This window comes from Oncorhynchus keta, chromosome 35, assembly GCF_023373465.1.
Source record: "Oncorhynchus keta strain PuntledgeMale-10-30-2019 chromosome 35, Oket_V2, whole genome shotgun sequence".
In the NCBI taxonomy this organism is placed as follows: domain Eukaryota; kingdom Metazoa; phylum Chordata; class Actinopteri; order Salmoniformes; family Salmonidae; genus Oncorhynchus; species Oncorhynchus keta.
Genome location: NC_068455.1, coordinates 20,235,710 through 20,255,709, shown reverse-complemented (window position 1 = coordinate 20,255,709; position 20,000 = coordinate 20,235,710). Strand labels below are relative to the sequence as shown.

At 44.4% G+C, this 20,000-nt stretch overlaps 1 protein-coding gene across 46 annotated transcripts in view; it reads left to right on the top strand.

Moving 5' to 3' along the window:
• The window catches only part of LOC118372359 (rho GTPase-activating protein 5-like), a 96,097-nt gene that overhangs the window by 73,442 nt on the left and 2,655 nt on the right, over positions 1-20,000 (top strand). For 28 of the 46 annotated variants that reach the window (XR_008092867.1, XR_008092866.1, XR_008092863.1 and 25 more), the window contains exons 6-7: positions 18,492-18,597; positions 19,262-20,000. The exon at positions 19,262-20,000 is cut by the window's right edge. Coding sequence is in view for 1 of the 46 variants with exons in the window: in XM_052496679.1 (XP_052352639.1) it covers positions 18,492-18,597; positions 19,262-19,589 (434 nt within the window). In the remaining 45 variants the exon portion in view is untranslated. The remainder of the gene's footprint in view (positions 1-18,491; positions 18,598-19,261) is intronic. The other 18 variants (XR_008092859.1, XR_008092862.1, XR_008092857.1 and 15 more) reach the window with 4 other exon arrangements.

Sequence of the window (20,000 nt, the reverse complement as noted above, 5' to 3'; positions counted from 1 at the left end):
CCTCCAAGCCCCTCATAGTGCCTCTCTTAGTACCAGTCAGTCACCTTTCTCTCTCTGTATGTATACACACTTCTCTCTCTCTCTGTATGTATACACACTTCTCTCTCAATGTATGTATACACACTTCTCTCTCTCTCTCTGTATGTATACACACTTCTCTCTCAATGTATGTATACACACTTCTCTCTCAATGTATGTATACACACTTCTCTCTCTCTGTATGTATACACACTTCTTTCTCTCTGTATGTATACACACTTCTCTCTCAATGTATGTATACACACTTCTCTCTCTCTCTCTGTATGTATACACACTTCTCTCTCTCTGTATGTATACACACTTCTTTCTCTCTGTATGTATACACACTTCTCTCTCTCTCTCTGTATGTATACACACTTCTCTCTCTCTGTATGTATACACACTTCTTTCTCTCTGTATGTGTACACACTTCTCTCTCTCTGTATGTGTACACACTTCTCTCTCTCTGTATGTATACACACTTCTCTCTCTATATATGTGTACACACTCCTCTCTCTCTGTATGTATACACACTTCTCTCTGTATGTGTACACACTTCTCTCTCTGTATGTATACACACTTCTCTCTCTCTCTGTATGTGTACACACTTATCTCTCTCTGTATGTATACACACTTCTCTCTGTATGTGTACACACTTCTCTCTCTCTGTATGTGTACACACTTCTCTCTCTCTCTGTATGTGTACACACTTATCTCTCTCTGTATGTATACACACTTCTCTCTGTATGTGTACACACTTCTCTCTCTCTGTATGTATACACACGTCTCTCTCTCTGTATGTATACACACTTCTCTCTGTATGTGTACACACTTCTCTCTCTGTATGTATACACACTTCTCTCTCTCTGTATGTGTACACACTTCTCTCTCTCTGTATGTGTACACACTTCTCTCTCTCTCTGTATGTATACACACTTCTCTCTCTCTGTATGTATACACACTTCTCTCTCTCTCTGTATGTATACACACTTCTCTCTCTCTCTGTATGTATACACACTTCTCTCCCTCTCTCTGCATGTGTACACACTTCTCTCTCTCTGTATGTATACACACTTCTCTCTCTCTGTATGTATACACACTTCTCTCTCTGTATGTGTACACACTTATCTCTCTGTATGTGTACACACTTATCTCTCTGTATGTATACACACTTCTCTCTCTCTCTCTGTATGTATACACACTTCTCTCTCTCTGTATGTATACACACTTCTTTCTCTCTGTATGTGTACACACTTCTCTCTCTCTGTATGTGTACACACTTCTCTCTCTCTGTATGTATACACACTTCTCTCTCTATATATGTGTACACACTCCTCTCTCTCTGTATGTGTACACACTTCTCTCTCTCTGTATGTGTACACACTTCTCTCTCTCTGTATGTGTACACACTTCTCTCTCTCTCTGTATGTGTACACACTTATCTCTCTCTGTATGTATACACACTTCTCTCTGTATGTGTACACACTTCTCTCTCTCTGTATGTGTACACACTTCTCTCTCTCTCTGTATGTGTACACACTTATCTCTCTCTGTATGTATACACACTTCTCTCTGTATGTGTACACACTTCTATCTCTCTGTATGTATACACACGTCTCTCTCTCTGTATGTATACACACTTCTCTCTGTATGTGTACACACTTCTCTCTCTGTATGTATACACACTTCTCTCTCTCTGTATGTGTACACACTTCTCTCTCTCTGTATGTGTACACACTTCTCTCTCTCTCTGTATGTATACACACTTCTCTCTCTCTGTATGTATACACACTTCTCTCTCTCTCTGTATGTATACACACTTCTCTCTCTCTCTGTATGTATACACACTTCTCTCCCTCTCTCTGCATGTGTACACACTTCTCTCTCTCTGTATGTATACACACTTCTCTCTCTCTGTATGTATACACACTTCTCTCTCTGTATGTGTACACACTTATCTCTCTGTATGTGTACACACTTATCTCTCTGTATGTATACACACTTCTCTCTCTCTGTATGTATACACACTTCTCTCTCTCTGTATGTATGTATACACACTTCTCTCTCTGTATGTATACACACTTCTCTCTCTATCTGTATGTATGTATACACACTTCTCTCTCTGTATGTATACACACTTCTCTCTCTCTGTATGTGTACACACTTCTCTCTCTCTCTGTATGTATACACACTTCTCTCTGTATGTATGTATACACACTTCTCTCTGTGTATGTATACACACTTCTCTCTCTCTGTATGTATACACACTTCTCTCTCTCTCTGTATGTATACACACTTCTCTCTCTCTCTGCATGTGTACACACTTCTCTCTCTCTGTATGTATACACACTTCTCTTTCTCTGTATGTATACACACTTCTCTCCTCTGCATGTATACACACTTCTCTCTCGTGCTCTGTATGTGTACACACTTCTCTCTCTCTGCATGTGTACACAATCTCTCTGTATGTATACACACTTCTCTGTATGTATTCACACTTCTCTCTCTGTATGTGTATGCATGTGTACACACTTCTCTCTCTCTGTATGTATACACACTTCTCTCTCTCTGTATGTATACACACTTCTCTCTCTCTCTGTATGTATACACACTTCTCTCCCTCTCTCTGCATGTGTACACACTTCTCTCTCTCTCTCTATGTATACACACTTCTCTCTCTCTGTATGTATACACACTTCTCTCTCTGTATGTGTACACACTTATCTCTCTGTATGTGTACACACTTATCTCTCTGTATGTATACACACTTCTCTCTCTCTGTATGTATACACACTTCTCTCTCTCTGTATGTATGTATACACATTTCTCTCTCTGTATGTATACACACTTCTCTCTCTCTCTCTGTATGTATGTATACACACTTCTCTCTCTGTATGTATACACACTTCTCTCTCTCTGTATGTGTACACACTTCTCTCTCTCTCTGTATGTATACACACTTCTCTCTCTCTGTATGTATACACACTTCTCTCTCTCTCTGTATGTATACACACTTCTCTCTCTCTCTGCATGTGTACACACTTCTCTCTCTCTGTATGTATACACACTTCTCTTTCTCTGTATGTATACACACTTCTCTCTCTCTCTCTGCATGTATACACACTTCTCTCTGTATGTGTACACACTTCTCTCTCTCTGTATGTGTACACACTTCTCTCTCTCTCTGTATGTGTACACACTTATCTCTCTCTGTATGTATACACACTTCTCTCTGTATGTGTACACACTTCTCTCTCTCTGTATGTATACACACGTCTCTCTCTCTGTATGTATACACACTTCTCTCTGCATGTGTACACACTTCTCTCTCTCTGTATGTATACACACTTCTCTTTCTCTGTATGTATACACACTTCTCTCTCTCTCTCTGCATGTGTACACACTTCTCTCTCTCTCTGCATGTGTACACACTTCTCTCTCTGTATGTATACACACTTCTCTCTCTGTATGTATTCACACTTCTCTCTCTGTATGTGTACACACTTCTCTCTCTCTCTGCATGTGTACACACTTCTCTCTCTCTGTATGTATACACACTTCTCTCTCTCTGTATGTATTCACACTTCTCTCTCTGTATGTGTACACACTTCTCTCTCTCTCTGTATGTATACACACTTCTCTCTCTCTCTGTATGTATTCACACTTCTCTCTCTGTATGTATACACACTTCTCTCTCTCTCTGCATGTGTACACACTTCTCTCTCTCTGTATGTATACACACTTCTCTCTCTCTGTATGTATTCACACTTCTCTTTCTGTATGTGTACACACTTCTCTCTCTCTCTGTATGTATACACACTATTCTCTCTCTCTGTATGTATACACACTTTTCTCTCTGTATGTGTACACACTTCTCTCTCTCTCTGTATGTATACACACTTCTCTCTCTCTCTGTATGTATTCACACTTCTCTCTCTGTATGTATACACACTTCTCTCTCTCTCTGCATGTGTACACACTTCTCTCTCTCTGTATGTATACACACTTCTCTCTCTCTGTATGTATACACACTTCTCTCTCTCTCTCTGTATGTATACACACTTCTTTCTCTCTCTGTATGTATACACACTATTCTCTCTCTCTGTATGTATACACACTTTTCTCTCTGTATGTGTACACACTTCTCTCTGTATGTATACACACTTCTCTCTATGTATGTGTACACACTTCTCTCTCTCTGTATGTATACACACTTCTCTCTCTCTCTCTGTATGTATACACACTTCTCTCTCTCTCTCTGTATGTATGTATACACACTTCTCTCTCTGTATGTATACACACTTCTCTCTCTCTGTATGTATACACACTTCTCTCTCTCTCTGTATGTATACACACTTCTCTCTCTCTCTGCATGTGTACACACTTCTCTCTCTCTGTATGTATACACACTTATCTCTCTGTATGTATACACACTTCTCTCTCTTTGTATGTATACACACTTCTCTTTCTCTCTCTCTGTATGTATACACACTTCTCTCTCTCTCTCTGTATGTATACACACTTCTCTCTCTGTATGTATACACACTTCTCTCTCTGTATGTATACACACCTCTCTCTGTGTATGTGTACACACTTCTCTCTCTGTATGTGTACACACTTCTCTCTCTCTGTATGTATACACACTTATCTCTCTGTGTATGTATACACACTTCTCTCTCTCTCTCTGTATACACACTTCTCTCCCTCTGTATGTATGTATACACACTTCTCTCTCTCTCTGTATGTATACACACTTCTCTTTCTCTGTATGTGTACACACTTCTCTCTCTCTGTATGTGTACACACTTCTCTTTCTCTGTATGTATACACACTTTTCTCTCTGTATGTGTACACACTTCTCTCTCTCTGTATGGATACACACTTCTCTCTCTCTCTGTATGTATACACACTTATCTTTCTCTGTATGTATACACACTTCTCTCTCTGTATGTGTACACACTTCTCTCTCTCTGTATGGATACACACTTCTCTCTCTCTGTATGTATACACACTTTTCTCTCTGTATGTGTACACACTTCTCTCTGTATGTATACACACTTCTCTTTATCTGTATGTATTCACACTTCTCTCTCTCTGTATGTATACACACTTCTCTTTCTCTGTATGTATACACACTTCTCTCTCTCTCTCTCTGTATGTATACACACTTCTCTCTCTCTGTATGTATACACACTTCTCTCTCTCTCTGTATGTATACACACTTCTCTCTCTGTATGTATACACACTTCTCTCTCTCTCTGTATGTATACACACCTCTCTCTCTGTATACACACATCTCTCTCTCTGTATACACACATCTCTCTCTGTATGTATACACACATCTCTCTCTGTATGTGTACACACTTCTCTCTCTGTATGTATTCACACTTCCCTTTCCCTCTGTATGTCTACACACTTCTCTTTCTCTGTATGTATACACACTTCTCTCTCTGTATGTGTACACACTTCTCTCTCTCTGTATGTGTACACACTTCTCTCTCTCTGTATGTGTACACACTTCTCTCTCTGTATGTGTACACACTTCTCTCTCTCTGTATGTGTACACACTTCTCTCTCTCTGTATGTATACACACTTCTCTCGCTCTCTGTATGTATGTATACACACTTCTCTTTCTCTGTATGTATACACACTTCTCTCTCTCTCTGTATGTATACACACTTATCTCTCTGTATGTATACACACTTCTCTCTCTTTGTATGTATACACACTTCTCTTTCTCTCTCTCTGTATGTATACACACTTCTCTCTCTCTCTCTGTATGTATACACACTTCTCTCTCTCTGTATGTATACACACTTCTCTCTCTGTGTATGTATACACACTTCTCTCTCTGTATGTATACACACCTCTCTCTGTGTATGTGTACACACTTCTCTCTCTGTATGTGTACACACTTCTCTCTCTCTGTATGTATACACACTTCTCTCTCTGTGTATGTATACACACTTCTCTCTCTCTCTGTATACACACTTCTCTCCCTCTGTATGTATACACACTTCTCTCTCTCTCTCTGTATGTATACACACTTCTCTCTCTCTGTATGTATACACACTTCTCTCTCTCTCTGTATGTATACACACTTCTCTCTCTCTATGTATACACACTTCTCTCTCTTTGTATGTATACACACCTCTCCCTGTGTATGTATACACACTTCTCTCTCTGTATGTATACACACTTCTCTCTCTCTCTCTCTCTGTATGTATACACACTTCTCTCTCTCTGTATGGATACACACTTCTCTCTCTCTCTGTATGTATACACACTTATCTTTCTCTGTATGTATACACACTTCTCTCTCTGTATGTGTACACACTTCTCTCTCTCTGTATGGATACACACTTCTCTCTCTCTGTATGTATACACACTTTTCTCTCTGTATGTGTACACACTTCTCTCTGTATGTATTCACACTTCTCTCTCTCTCTGTGTATACACACGTCTCTTTCTCTGTATGTATACACACTTCTCTCTCTCTCTCTGTATGTATACACACTTCTCTCTCTCTGTATGTATACACACTTCTCTCTCTCTCTGTATGTATACACACTTCTCTCTGTATGTATACACACTTCTCTCTCTCTCTGTATGTATACACACCTCTCTCTCTCTGTATACACACATCTCTCTCTCTGTATACCCACATCTCTCTCTGTATGTATACACACATCTCTCTCTGTATGTGTACACACTTCTCTCTCTGTATGTATTCACACTTCCCCTTCCCTCTGTATGTCTACACACTTCTCTTTCTCTGTATGTATACACACTTCTCTCTCTCTGTATGTGTACACACTTCTCTCTCTCTGTATGTGTACACACTTCTCTCTCTCTGTATGTGTACACACTTCTCTCTCTGTATGTGTACACACTTCTCTCTCTCTGTATGTGTACACACTTCTCTCTCTCTGTATGTATACACACTTCTCTCGCTCTCTGTATGTATGTATACACACTTCTCTTTCTCTGTATGTATACACACTTCTCTCTCTCTCTGTATGTATACACACTTATCTCTCTGTATGTATACACACTTCTCTCTCTTTGTATGTATACACACTTCTCTTTCTCTCTCTCTGTATGTATACACACTTCTCTCTCTCTCTCTGTATGTATACACACTTCTCTCTCTGTGTATGTATACACACTTCTCTCTCTGTATGTATACACACCTCTCTCTGTGTATGTGTACTTCTCTCTCTGTATGTGTACACACTTCTCTCTGTATGTATACACACTTCTCTCTCTGTGTATGTATACACACTTCTCTCTATCTCTGTATACACACTTCTCTCCCTCTGTATGTATACACACTTCTCTCTCTCTGTATGTATACACACTTCTCTCTCTCTGTATGTATACACACTTCTCTCTCTCTCTGTATGTATACACACTTCTCTCTCTCTATGTATACACACTTCTCTCTCTTTGTATGTATACACACCTCTCCCTGTGTATGTATACACACTTCTCTCTCTGTATGTATACACACTTCTCTCTCTCTCTCTCTGTATGTATACACACTTCTCTCTCTGTGTATGTATACACACTTCTCTCTCTCTCTGTATACACACTTCTCTCCCTCTGTATGTATACACACTTCTCTCTCTCTCTCTGTATGTGTACACACTTCTGTCTCTGTATGTATACACACTTCTCTCTCTCTCTGTATGTCTACACACTTCTCTCTCTCTGTATGTATACACACTACTCTCTCTCTGTATGTATACACACTTCTCTCTCTCTGTATGTATTCACACTTCTCTCTCTCTGTATGTATACACACTTCTCTCTCTGTATGTATACACACTTCTCTCTCTCTGTATGTATACACACTTCTCTCTCTCTGTATGTAAACACACTTCTCTCTCTCTGTATGTATACACACTTCTCTCTCTCTCTGTATGTAAACACACTTCTCTCTCTCTGTATGTATACACACTTCTCTCTCTCTGTATGTATACACATTCCTCTCTCTCTGTATGTATACACACTTCTCTCTCTCTGTATGTATACACATTCCTCTCTCTCTGTATGTATACACACTTCTCTCTCTGTGTATGTATACACACTTCTCTCTCTCTCTGTATGTATACACACTTCTCTATCTCTGTATGTATACACATTCCTCTCTCTCTGTATGTATACACACTTCTCTCTCTCTCTCTCTGTCTCTGTATGTATACACACTTCTTAAATGTCAAAGGCTTTTATTGACCATTTTTGAAGTTGATGCAAAGAGTCAATATTTGCAGTGTTGACCCTTCTTTTTCAAGACCTCTGCAATCTGCCCTGGCATGATGTCAATTAACTTCTGGGCCACATCCTGACTGATGGCAGCCCATTCCTACATAATCAATGCTTGAAGTTTGTCAGAATTTGTGGGTTTTTGTTTGTCCACCCGCCTCTTGAGGATTGACCACAAGTTCTCAATGGGATTAAGGTCTGGGGAGTTTCCTGGCCATGGACCCAAAATATCAATGTTTTCTTCCCCTTCGTTATCACTTTTGCCTTATGGCAAGGGTGTCACGTTCTGACCTTAGTTCCTTTGTTTTTGTCTTTGTTTTAGTATGGTCAGGGTGTGAGTTGGGGTGTGCAGTCTATGTTTGTTTTTCTATGTTGGTTTTTGAGTTCGGCCTACTATGGTTCTCAATCAGAGGCAGCTGTCAATTGTTGACCCTGATTGAGAATCATACTGAGGTAGCCTGGGTTTCACTTTTGGTTTGTGGGTGTTTGCTTCCGTGTGAGTGTTTGGGCCACACGGTACTGTTTCGGTTTTGGTAAATTCACGTTGTCATTAATTGTTTAGTGTTCTAATTCAACATCATCATGAACACTTACCACAGTGCGCTTTGGTCCTCCTTTCTTTCTCCCGACGACAACCCTTACAAGGGGCTCCATCATGCTGGAAAAGGCATTGTTCATCACCAAACTGTTCCTGGGTGGTTGGGAGAAGTTGCTCTCGGAGGATGTGTTGGTTCCATTCTTTATTCATGTCTGTGTTCTGAGGCAAAATTGAGCCCACTCCCTTGGCTGAGAAGCAACCCCACACATGAATAGTCTCAGGATGCTTTACTGTTGGCATGACACAGGACTGATGGTAGCGCTCACCTTGAGAGGATTCATCAGAGAAAATGACTTTATCCCAGTCCTCAGCAGTTCAATCCCTGTACCTTTTGCAGAATATCAGTCTGTCCCTGATGTTTTTCCTGGAGAGAAGTGGCTTCTTTTGCTACCCTTCTTGACAACAGGCCATCCTCCAAAAAATCTTCGCCTCACTGTGCGTGCAAACGCACTCACACCTGCCTGCTGCCATTTCTGAGCAAGCTCTGTACTGGTGGTGCCCCGATCTCGCAGCTGAATCAACATTAGGAGACGGTCCTGGTGCTTGCTGGACTTTCTTGGGCGCCCTGAAGCCTTCTTCACAACAATTGAACCGCTCTCCTTGAAGTTCTTGATGATCTGATAAATGGTTGATTTAAGTGCAATCTTACAGGCAGCAATATCCTTGTCTGTGAAGCCCTTTTTGTGCAAAGCAATGATGACGGCACGTGTTTCCTTGCAGGTAACCATGATTGATAGAGGAAGAACAATGATTCCAAGCACCACACTTCTTTTGAAGCTTCCAGTCTGTTATTCGAACTCAATCAGCATGACAGAGTGATCTCCAGCCTTGTCCTCGTCAACACTCACACCTGTGTTAACGAGAGAATCACTGACATGATGTCAGCTGGTCCTTTTGTGGCAGGGCTGAAATGCAGTGGAAATGTTTTGGGGGGATTTAGTTAATTTGCATGGCAAAGAGGGACTTTGCAATTAATTACAATTCATCTGATCACTCTTCATAACATTCTGGAGTATATGCAAATTGCCATCATACAAACTGAGGTAGCAGACTTTGGGAAAATTAATATTTGTGTCATCCTCAACTGTATACACACTCATCTCTGTGTTTTTGCTGTAGAACTGCAAGCCTGCATTAACATTTCAGCCCCAGTTATAATTCACACCTCTAAGTCACATCACACTCAGCTCACAGTCGTCTTCCTGAAAGACAAATTCCTGCCCAAGGATGCCAAGATTTTCATGCATCTGCATCTTTTTCCCCTGCCTGCCTGGCTCCCTGTGTCCCAAATGGCACCCTATATAGTGCACTACTTTAAAAAATATATATAGGGGGGCCCATAGGATAGTGCAATATATAGGGAGAAGGGTGCCATTTGGGACACAACCTGTGTGTTTAATTTTTATATATTTTTTTAACCCATTTTTTTCTCCCCAATTCCGTGGTATTCCACTCGATTCCAAGATGGCGTAGCAGTAAGTCGTCGTGTCGTGTCCCTTGTATATATCGTTTCTTTTTCGTTTTTACATAGTTTTCTTCGCATATCTCTTTAAAAACATTTTGCTAAACCTAAGCTTCCAAATACTCTCCTGCAACCCGCCTCACCCAATGTAGCTATTTTTCCTAAAGTATTTATATTTACTTCGGAACCGGAACCCCTCAACTGAAGCTAGCCAGCTAACCACCAGCTATGCGAGCGGTCTTCAGCTAACCGGTCATCAGCTAACCTTTAGCTCGGAAAGCTCTCGCCAGTTCGAACAACGCGACTCTAACCAGAGCATAACAGACCTATTTATTTTTCATCCCCGGATTCCCACCGCAAACGGAACATTTTTCAGCTGGATCTTCACAACTAGCTATCTAGCTAAACCGGATGATTACTCCTGGCTAGCGTTTCCACCCACGGATGATTACCACCGTAGCATACTCCACCCGACCGGTCTATCGATGTCACCGCATGAAGAGGAATAAACAGACTCACCCCATCGCGACGTCCCCCAAAGGCTAACTCTCTAGCCCTTGCTATCTCCTTGCTTGCTAATTCGGCCTGCTAACTGCTAGCTTGTTTAGCTCCGGTCCGCTAACTGCTACCTTGTTTAGCCCCGGCCTACGAACTGTTAGCTTGTTAGCACAGGCCTGCTAACCATCTGAATCGCCGCGTCCCAAACACTCTCTGGACCCATATTTACTTTCTATCTCTTTTCGATTTTTAATTTGTTTATACCTTCCGGAAACCTGCCTCACCCAATGTGATACCAATTTTTAATTTTTAGAACACACTCAAGAACGGAACCAGCTCTAGCTATATTTAGTCATTTTAGTTTTTATTTTTAGAACCGCTGCCCCCTGGACACTGATCTCCTGGCTACATAGCTGATGCACGCTGGACTGTCCATTAATCACGGTACTCCATTCTGCTTGTTTGTTTTATCTGTCGGTCCCGTTGCCTAGTCAACGCCATTTTACCTGCTGTTGTTGTGCTAGCTGATTAGCTGTTGTTGTCTCACCTACTGTTTTAGCTAGCTTTCCCAATTCAACACCTGTGATTACTGTATGCCTCGCTGTATGTCTCTCTCAAATGTCAATATGCCTTGTATACTGTTGTTCAGGTTAGTTATCATTGTTTTAGTTCACAATGGAGCCCCTAGTTCCACTCTTCATACCCCTGATACCTCCTTTGTCCCACCTCCCACACATGTGGTGACCTCACCCATTACAACCAGCATGTCCAGAGATACAACCTCTCTCATCATCACCCAGTGCCTGGGCTTACCTCCGCTGTACCCGCACCCCACCATACCCCTGTCTGCGCATTATGCCCTGAATATATTCTACCATGCCCGGAAACCTGCTCCTCTTATTCTCTGTCCCCAACGCTCTAGGCGACCAGTTTTGATAGCCTTTAGCCGCACCCTCATACTACTCCTTCTCTGTTCCGCGGGTGATGTGGAGGTAAACCCAGGCCCTGCATGTCCCCAGGCACCCTCATTTGTTGACTTCTGTGATCGAAAAAGCCTTGGTTTCATGCATGTCAACATCAGAAGCCTCCTCCCTAAGTTTGTTTTACTCACTGCTTTAGCACAGTCTGCTAACCCTGATGTACTTGCCGTGTCTGAATCCTGGCTCAGGAAGGCCACCAAAAATTCTGAGATTTCCATACCCAACTATAACATCTTCCGTCAAGATAGAACTGCCAAAAGGGGAGGAGTTGCAGTCAACTACAGAGATAGCCTGCAAAGTGTCATACTTTCCAGGTCCATACCTAAACAGTTCGAACTAATAATTTTGAAAATGACTCTGTCCAGAAATAAGTCTCTCACTGTTGCCGCCTGCTACCGACCCCCCTCAGCTCCCAGCTGTGCCCTGGAAACCATTTGTGAATTGATCGCCCCCCATCTAGCTTCAGAGTTTGTTCTGTTAGGTGACCTAAACTGGGATATGCTTAACACCCCGGCAGTCCTACAATCTAAGCTAGATGCCCTGAATCTCACACAAATCATCAAGGAACCCACCAGGTACAACCCTAATTCTGTAAACAAGGGCACCCTCATAGACGTCATCCTGACCAACTGGCCCTCCAAATACACCTCTGCTGTCTTCAACCAGGATCTCAGCGATCAAATCGAATCAAATCAAATTTTATTTGTCACATACACATGGTTAGCAGATGTTAATGCGAGTGTAGCGAAATGCTTGTGCTTCTAGTTCCGACAATGCAGTAATAACCAACAAGTAATCTAACTAACAATTCCAAAACTACTGTCTTATACACAGTGTAAGGGGATAAAGAATATGTACATAAGGATATATGAATGAGTGATGGTACAGAGCAGCATAGGCAAGATACAGTAGATGGTATCGAGTACAGTATATATATGAGATGAGTATGTAAACAAAGTGGCATAGTTAAAGTGGCTAGTGATACATGTATTACATAAGGATGCAGTCGATGATATAGAGTACAGCATATACATATGCATATGAGATGAATAATGTAGGGTAAGTAACATTATATAAGGTAGCATTGTTTAAAGTGGCTAGTGATATATTTACATCATTTCCCATCAATTCCCATTATTAAAGTGGCTGGAGTTGAGTCAGTGTCAGTGTGTTGGCAGCAGCCACTCAATGTTAGTGGTGGCTGTTTAACAGTCTGATGGCCTTGAGATAGAAGCTGTTTTTCAGTCTCTCGGTCCCAGCTTTGATGCACCTGTACTGACCTCGCCTTCTGGATGATAGCGGGGTGAACAGGCAGTGGCTCGGGTGGTTGATGGCTTTATGGCCTTCCTGTAACATCGGGTGGTGTAGGTGTCCTGGAGGGCAGGTAGTTTGCCCCCGGTGATGCGTTGTGCAGACCTCACTACCCTCTGGAGAGCCTTACAGTTGAGGGCGGAGCAGTTGCCGTACCAGGCGGTGATACAGCCCGCCAGGATGCTCTCGATTGTGCATCTGTAGAAGTTTGTGAGTGCTTTTGGTGACGAGCCAAATTTCTTCAGCCTGCTGAGGTCGAAGAGGCGCTGCTGCGCCTTCTTCACGATGCTGTCTGTGTGAGTGGACCAATTCAATTTGTCTGTGATGTGTATGCCGAGGAACTTAAAACTTGCTACCCTCTACACTACTGTTCCATCGATGTGGATAGGGGGGTGTTCCCTCTGCTGTTTCCTGAAGTCCACAATCATCTCCTTAGTTTTGTTGACGTTGAGTGTGAGGTTATTTTCCTGAGACCACACTCCGAGGGCCCTCACCTCCTCCCTGTAGGCCGTCTCGTCGTTGTTGGTAATCAAGCCTACCACTGTTGTGTCGTCCGCAAACTTGATGATTGAGTTGGAGGCGTGTGTGGCCACGCAGTCGTGGGTGAACAGGGAGTACAGGAGAGGGCTCAGAACGCACCCTTGTGGGGCCCCAGTGTTGAGGATCAGCGGGGAGGAGATGTTGTTGCCTACCCTCACCACCTGGGGGGCGGCCCGTCAGGAAGTCCAGTACCCAGTTGCACAGGGCGGTGTCGAGACCCAGGGTCTCGAGTTTGATGACGAGCTTGGAGGGTACTATGGTGTTGAATGCCGAGCTGTAGTCGATGAACAGCATTCTCACAGGTATTCCTCTTGTCCAGATGGGTTAGGGCAGTGTGCAGTGTGGTTGAGATTGCATCGTCTGTGGACCTATTTGGGCGGTAAGCAAATTGGAGTGGGTCTAGGGTGTCAGGTAGGGTGGAAGTGATATGGTCCTTGACTAGTCTCTCAAAGCACTTCATGATGACGGAAGTGAGTGCTACGGGCGGTAGTCGTTTAGCTCAGTTACCTTAGCTTTCTTGGGAACAGGAACAATGGTGGCCCTCTTGAAGCATGTGGGAACAGCAGACTGGTATAGGGATTGATTGAATATGTCCGTAAACACACCGGCCAGCTGGTCTGCGCATGCTCTGAGGGCGCGGCTGGGGATGCCGTCTGGGCCTGCAGCCTTGCGAGGGTTAACACGTTTAAATGTCTTACTCACCTCGGCTGCAGTGAAGGAGAGACCGCGTGTTTTCGTTGCAGGCCGTGTCAGTGGCACTGTATTGTCCTCAAAGCGGGCAAAAAAGTAATTTAGTCTGCCTGGGAGCAAGACATCCTGGTCCGTGACTGGGCTGGATTTCTTCCTGTAGTCCGTGATTGACTGTAGACCCTGCCACATGCCTCTTGTGTCTAAGCCGTTGAATTGAGATTCTAGTTAGCTTGTTTGATAGCCTTGCGGAGGGAATAGCTGCACTGTTTGTATTCGGTCATGTTACCAGACACCTTGCCCTGATTAAAAGCAGTGGTTCGCGCTTTCAGTTTCACGCGAATGCTGCCATCAATCCATGGTTTCTGGATAGGGAATGCATGGGAACGACATCTTCACTGCCTCATTGCCAAACGCTCCCTAAAACACTGGCCTTTCTAATCGACCTGGCCCGGGTATCCTGGAAGGACATTGACCCATCCCGTCAGTTGAGGATGCCTGGTCATTCTTTAAAAGTAACTTCCTCACCATTTTAGATAAGCATGCTCCGTTCAAAAAATGCAGAACTGTGGCGGACTGCAATTCGAATAGTCCCCGCGATATGCAACTGTTCAGGGAAGTCAGGAACCAATACACACAGTCAGTCAGGAAAGCTAAGGCCAGCTTCTTCAGGCAGAAGTTTGCATCCCGTAGCCGTTCTGGGACACTGTGAAGTCCATGGAGAACAAGAGCACCTCCTCACAGCTGCCCACTGCACTGAGGCTAGGTCACCACCGATAAATCCATGATTATCGAAAACTTCAATAAGCATTTCTCAACGGCTGGCCATGCCTTCCGCCTGGCTACTCCAACCTCGGCCAACAGCTACGCCACCCCCGCAGCTCCTCGCCCAAGCCTCTCCAGGTTCTCCTTTACCCAAATTCAGATAGCAGATGTTCTGAAAGATCTGCAAAACCTGGACCCGTACAAATCAGCTGGGCTTGACAATCTGGATCCTCTATTTCTGAAACTATCCGCTTCCATTGTCGCAACCCCTATTACCAGCCTGTTCAACCTCTCTTTCATATCGTCTGAGATCCCCAAGGATTGGAAAGCTGCCGCAGTCATCCCCCTTTTCAAAGGGGGAGACACCCTGGACCCAAACTGTTACAGACCTATATCCATCCTGCCCTGCCTATCTAAGGTCTTCGAAAGCCAAGTCAACAAACAGGTCACTGACCATCTCGAATCCCACCGTACCTTCTCTGCTGTGCAATCTGGTTTCCGAGCCGGTCACGGGTGCACCTCAGCCACACTCAAGGTACTAAACGATATCATAACCGCCATCGATAAAAGACAGTACTGTGCAGACCTTGCCAAGGCTTTCGACTCTGTCAATCACCATATTCTTATCGGCAGACTCAGTAGTCTCGGTTTTTCGGATGGCTGCCTTGCCTGGTTCACCAATTACTTTGCAGACAGAGTTCAGTGTGTCAAATCGGAGGGCATGCTGTCCGGTCCTCTGGCAGTCTCAATGGGGGTGCCACAGGGTTCAATTCTCGGGCCGACTCTTTTCTCTGTATATATCAATGATGTTGCTCTTGCTGCGGGCGATTCCCTGATCCACCTCTACGCAGACGACACCATTCTATATACTTTCGGCCCGTCATTGGACACTGTGCTATCTAACCTCCAAACGAGCTTCGATGCCATACAACACTCCTTCCGTGGCCTCCAACTGCTCTTCAATGCTAGTAAAACCAAATGCATTCTTTTCAACCGATCGCTGCCTGCACCCGCATGCCCGACTAGCATCACCACATTGGATGGTTCCGACCTTGAATATGTGGACATCTATAAGTACCTAGGTGTCTGGCTAGACTGCAAACTCTCCTTCCAGACTCATATCAAACATCTCCAATCGAAAATCAAATCAAGAGTCGGCTTTCTATTCCGCAACAAAGCCTCCTTCACTCACGCCGCCAAGCTTACCCTAGTAAAACTGACCATCCTACCGATCCTCGACTTCGGCAATGTCATCTACAAAATGGCTTCCAACACTCTACTCAGCAAACTGGATGCAGTTTATCACAGTGCCATCCGTTTTGTCACTAAAGCACCTTATACCACCCACCACTGCGACTTGTATGCTCTAGTCGGCTGGCCCTCGCTGCATATTCGTCGCCAGACCCACTGGCTCCAGGTCATCTACAAGTCCATGCTAGGTAAAGCTCCGCCTTATCTCAGTTCACTGGTCACGATGGCAACACCCATCCGTAGCACGCGCTCCAGCAGGTATATCTCACTGATCATCCCTAAAGCCAACACCTCATTTGGCCGCCTTTCGTTCCAGTACTCTGCTGCCTGTGACTGGAACGAATTGCAAAAATCGCTGAAGTTGGAGACTTTTATCTCCCTCACCAACTTCAAACATCAGCTATCTGAGCAGCTAACCGATCGCTGCAGCTGTACATAGTCTATTGGTAAATAGCCCACCCATTTTCACCTACCTCATCCCCATACTGTTTTTATTTATTTACTTTTCTGCTCTTTTGCACACCAATATCTCTACCTGTACATGCCCATCTGATCATTTATCACTCCAGTGTTAATCTGCAAAATTGTATTATTCGCCTACCTCCTCATGCCTTTTGCACACATTGTATATAGACTGCCCATTTTTTTCTACTGTGTTATTGACTTGCTAATTGTTTACTCCATGTGTAACTCTGTGTTGTCTGTTCACACTGCTATGCTTTATCTTGGCCAGGTCGCAGTTGCAAAGGTGAACTTGTTCTCAACTTGCCTACCTGGTTAAATAAAGGTGAAATAAAAAATATAAAAAAGTATCCAATTGGTAGTTACGGTCTTGACTCATCGCTGCAACTCCCGTACGGACTCGGGAGAGGTGAAGGTCGAGAGCCGTGCGTCCCCTGAAACACAACCAAACCAAGCCGCACTGCTTCTTGACACACTGCTCGCTTAACCCGGAAACCAGCCGCACCAATGTGTTGGAGGAAACACCGTACACCTGGCCACCGTGTCACCGTGCACTGCGCCCGGCCCGCCACAGGAGTCGTTAGAACTTGATTGGACAAGGACATCCCTGCCGGCCAAACCCTCCTCTAACCCGGACGATGCTGGGCCATTTGTGCGCCGCCCCATGGGTCTCCCGGTCGCTGGAGGCCCCAGCCTGTGTGGTTCTGTATGATCTCCGAGCTGGAGTCATGTGATCCTGGATCAGTGTTGAAACCAACCCAGCTGTCGGCCTCCTTTCTGGCTCACTGCTGCAGATTAATGTCCCAGAAATAGGCCTCCATCTACTGTCCCCTGGATGGAGGGAAGGAAGGAGAGACAGAGAGGGAGATGGGTGGAGGAAGAGACAGAGCCCTGTGGAGCTTGTCTCTAAGAGTTTGGAGCAGCTCTGTAGAAATGATCATTCTGCAAGCAGCATAATGTGGAGGTGTTTGGACCAGGACCTCCAAGTCTCAGAGTGCGTCCCAAATACATGGAGTGTAGTACTTCGGTCAAAAGTAGTGCCCTATTGCCATCTGGGATGCAGTGTTGGTCTCAGGCCCTGGCTAGCCTTGGTGCCCAGTGCTCTGCTCTGGGACACATAACACTCACACTCATATGACGTTCTAACTATTGATTAGCCCAGTAGTCTCGGCTGGTTGACCTTAACAATAGCACTTTGGTCAGAGTCAATTGTCAGGCTGTGATAAAGTGTATCTGATTGGTATGTTAAATGCCTTGACAGAGTTGACGTCCTAATACATGGTTTGTCCCAACATCTCTTATTACTCAGCGATCTTACGTGGAGTTACAGCTTCTCATCCAACACAGGAGTGCATTTGATGCTGTTATTAATTAGAGAAAGAGTGACAAGAAAATCACTATGAGACATTGTGCCCCGAGATGATACCGACAGCCCCAATCTGGGGGTCCGGCTCATGGACTATGTATTTTGGTATGTAGTACTGTCAATGTAGTGGGCTGGTGTTGTATCTGCCGAAGGTCTAGCTGGTATTTGAATGTGTTTCTTGTGTGGGAGGTCATTGGCAGCCCTGTCGGCTTCGTGATACTCCTTTAATTGTTTCTTCTCCCAATGGAAGGAATCAGTAAAAACTCTGTTCTCCTTCTTTTCAGAAATTGTGGACCACATAGAAAGACTCCAAGTGCTGAAAGAAATAGTGAGGAAGTTCCCTGCAGTGAACTACGAGGTGTTTAAATACGTCATCACTCACCTGAACAGGTAAGAGACAACCCTGTGACCCTAGATCAGAAACATTCTCAGGCCTTCAGCTGACCGATACTGGGTGCAATTTGAAGTATGTCTGAAGTAAGCTGCAAAGTATACATGATGTTTGTTATGTGACCATAGTCATAGAAACAAGCATGTCATACAGTTGTGTAGTTGGACCGGGCCGTGTTCAGTAGGGAGAAAACGTAGTGATACGTGGAGATGCTACATGAACATAATTCAGTTCTGTTGTGATATACACGGAGTATACAAACATTAAGAGCACCTGCTCTTTCCATGACGGAAACGGACCAGGTGAAAGCTTTGATCCCTTATTGATGTCACTTTTTAAATCCACTTCAATCGGTGCAGATGAAGGGGAGGAGACAGGTTAAAGAAGGATTTTTAAGCTTTAAGACAATTGAGATGAGGGTGAATGGGCAAGACAAAATATTTAAGTGCCTTTGAACAGGGTATGGTAGTAGGTGCCAGGCGCACCGGTTTGTGTCAAGAATGCAACTCAATATTAGGAAGGTATATTTAGTGTACAGCTACTGTTCTGGAGACCAGAGTTATCTGCACTCCCCTCTAATTGAGTACCTGATTCTTTATTTTTTAAATAAAGTACAAAATAAGTATGGTTGGAATAAATCAGGGAAATTGTGTGTTTCCCCAGGGTGAGCCAGCAGAGTAAGACCACCTTGATGACAGCCGACAATCTATCCATCTGCTTCTGGCCCACACTGATGCGTCCCGACTTTGAGAACAAGGACACCCTCTCCACTACCAAGCTCAACCAGTCTGTCATCGAGTCCTTCATCCAGCAGAGCCACTACTTCTTCTACAGCGGAGACATCCAGGAGAGCTCCAGCACCGAGAGCACCCCACCACCCCACCACTGTCACAGCATGGTGGAGGCCCTGAGGCCCCTGCAGCTGCCCCCTCCTCTTCAGCCCCAGCAGATCCAGCACAGTATGTCCCTGCAGCCTGAACCACTCATATAGTCCCAGGTGGGGTAGGGGTAAGGCTGGGCTAGTGGGGGGACATAGGGTGATGTGTCCTCCTCTCCCCTCCCTTTGGTGTCCCTGCAGCCTGAACCACTCATATAGACCCAGGTGGGGTAGGGGTAAGGCTGGGCTAGTGGGGGGACATAGGGTGATGTGTCCTCCTCTCCCCTCCCTTTGGTGTCCCTGCAGCCTGAGCCACTCATATAGACCCAGGTGGGGTAGGGGTAAGGCTGGGCTAGTGGGGGGACATAGGGTGATGTGTCCTCCTCTCCCCTCCCTTTGGTGTCCCTGCAGCCTGAGCCACTCATATAGACCCAGGTGGGGTAGGGGTAAGGCTGGGCTAGTGGGGGGACATAGGGTGATGTGTCCTCCTCTCCCCTCCCTTTGGTGTCCCTGCAGCCTGAACCA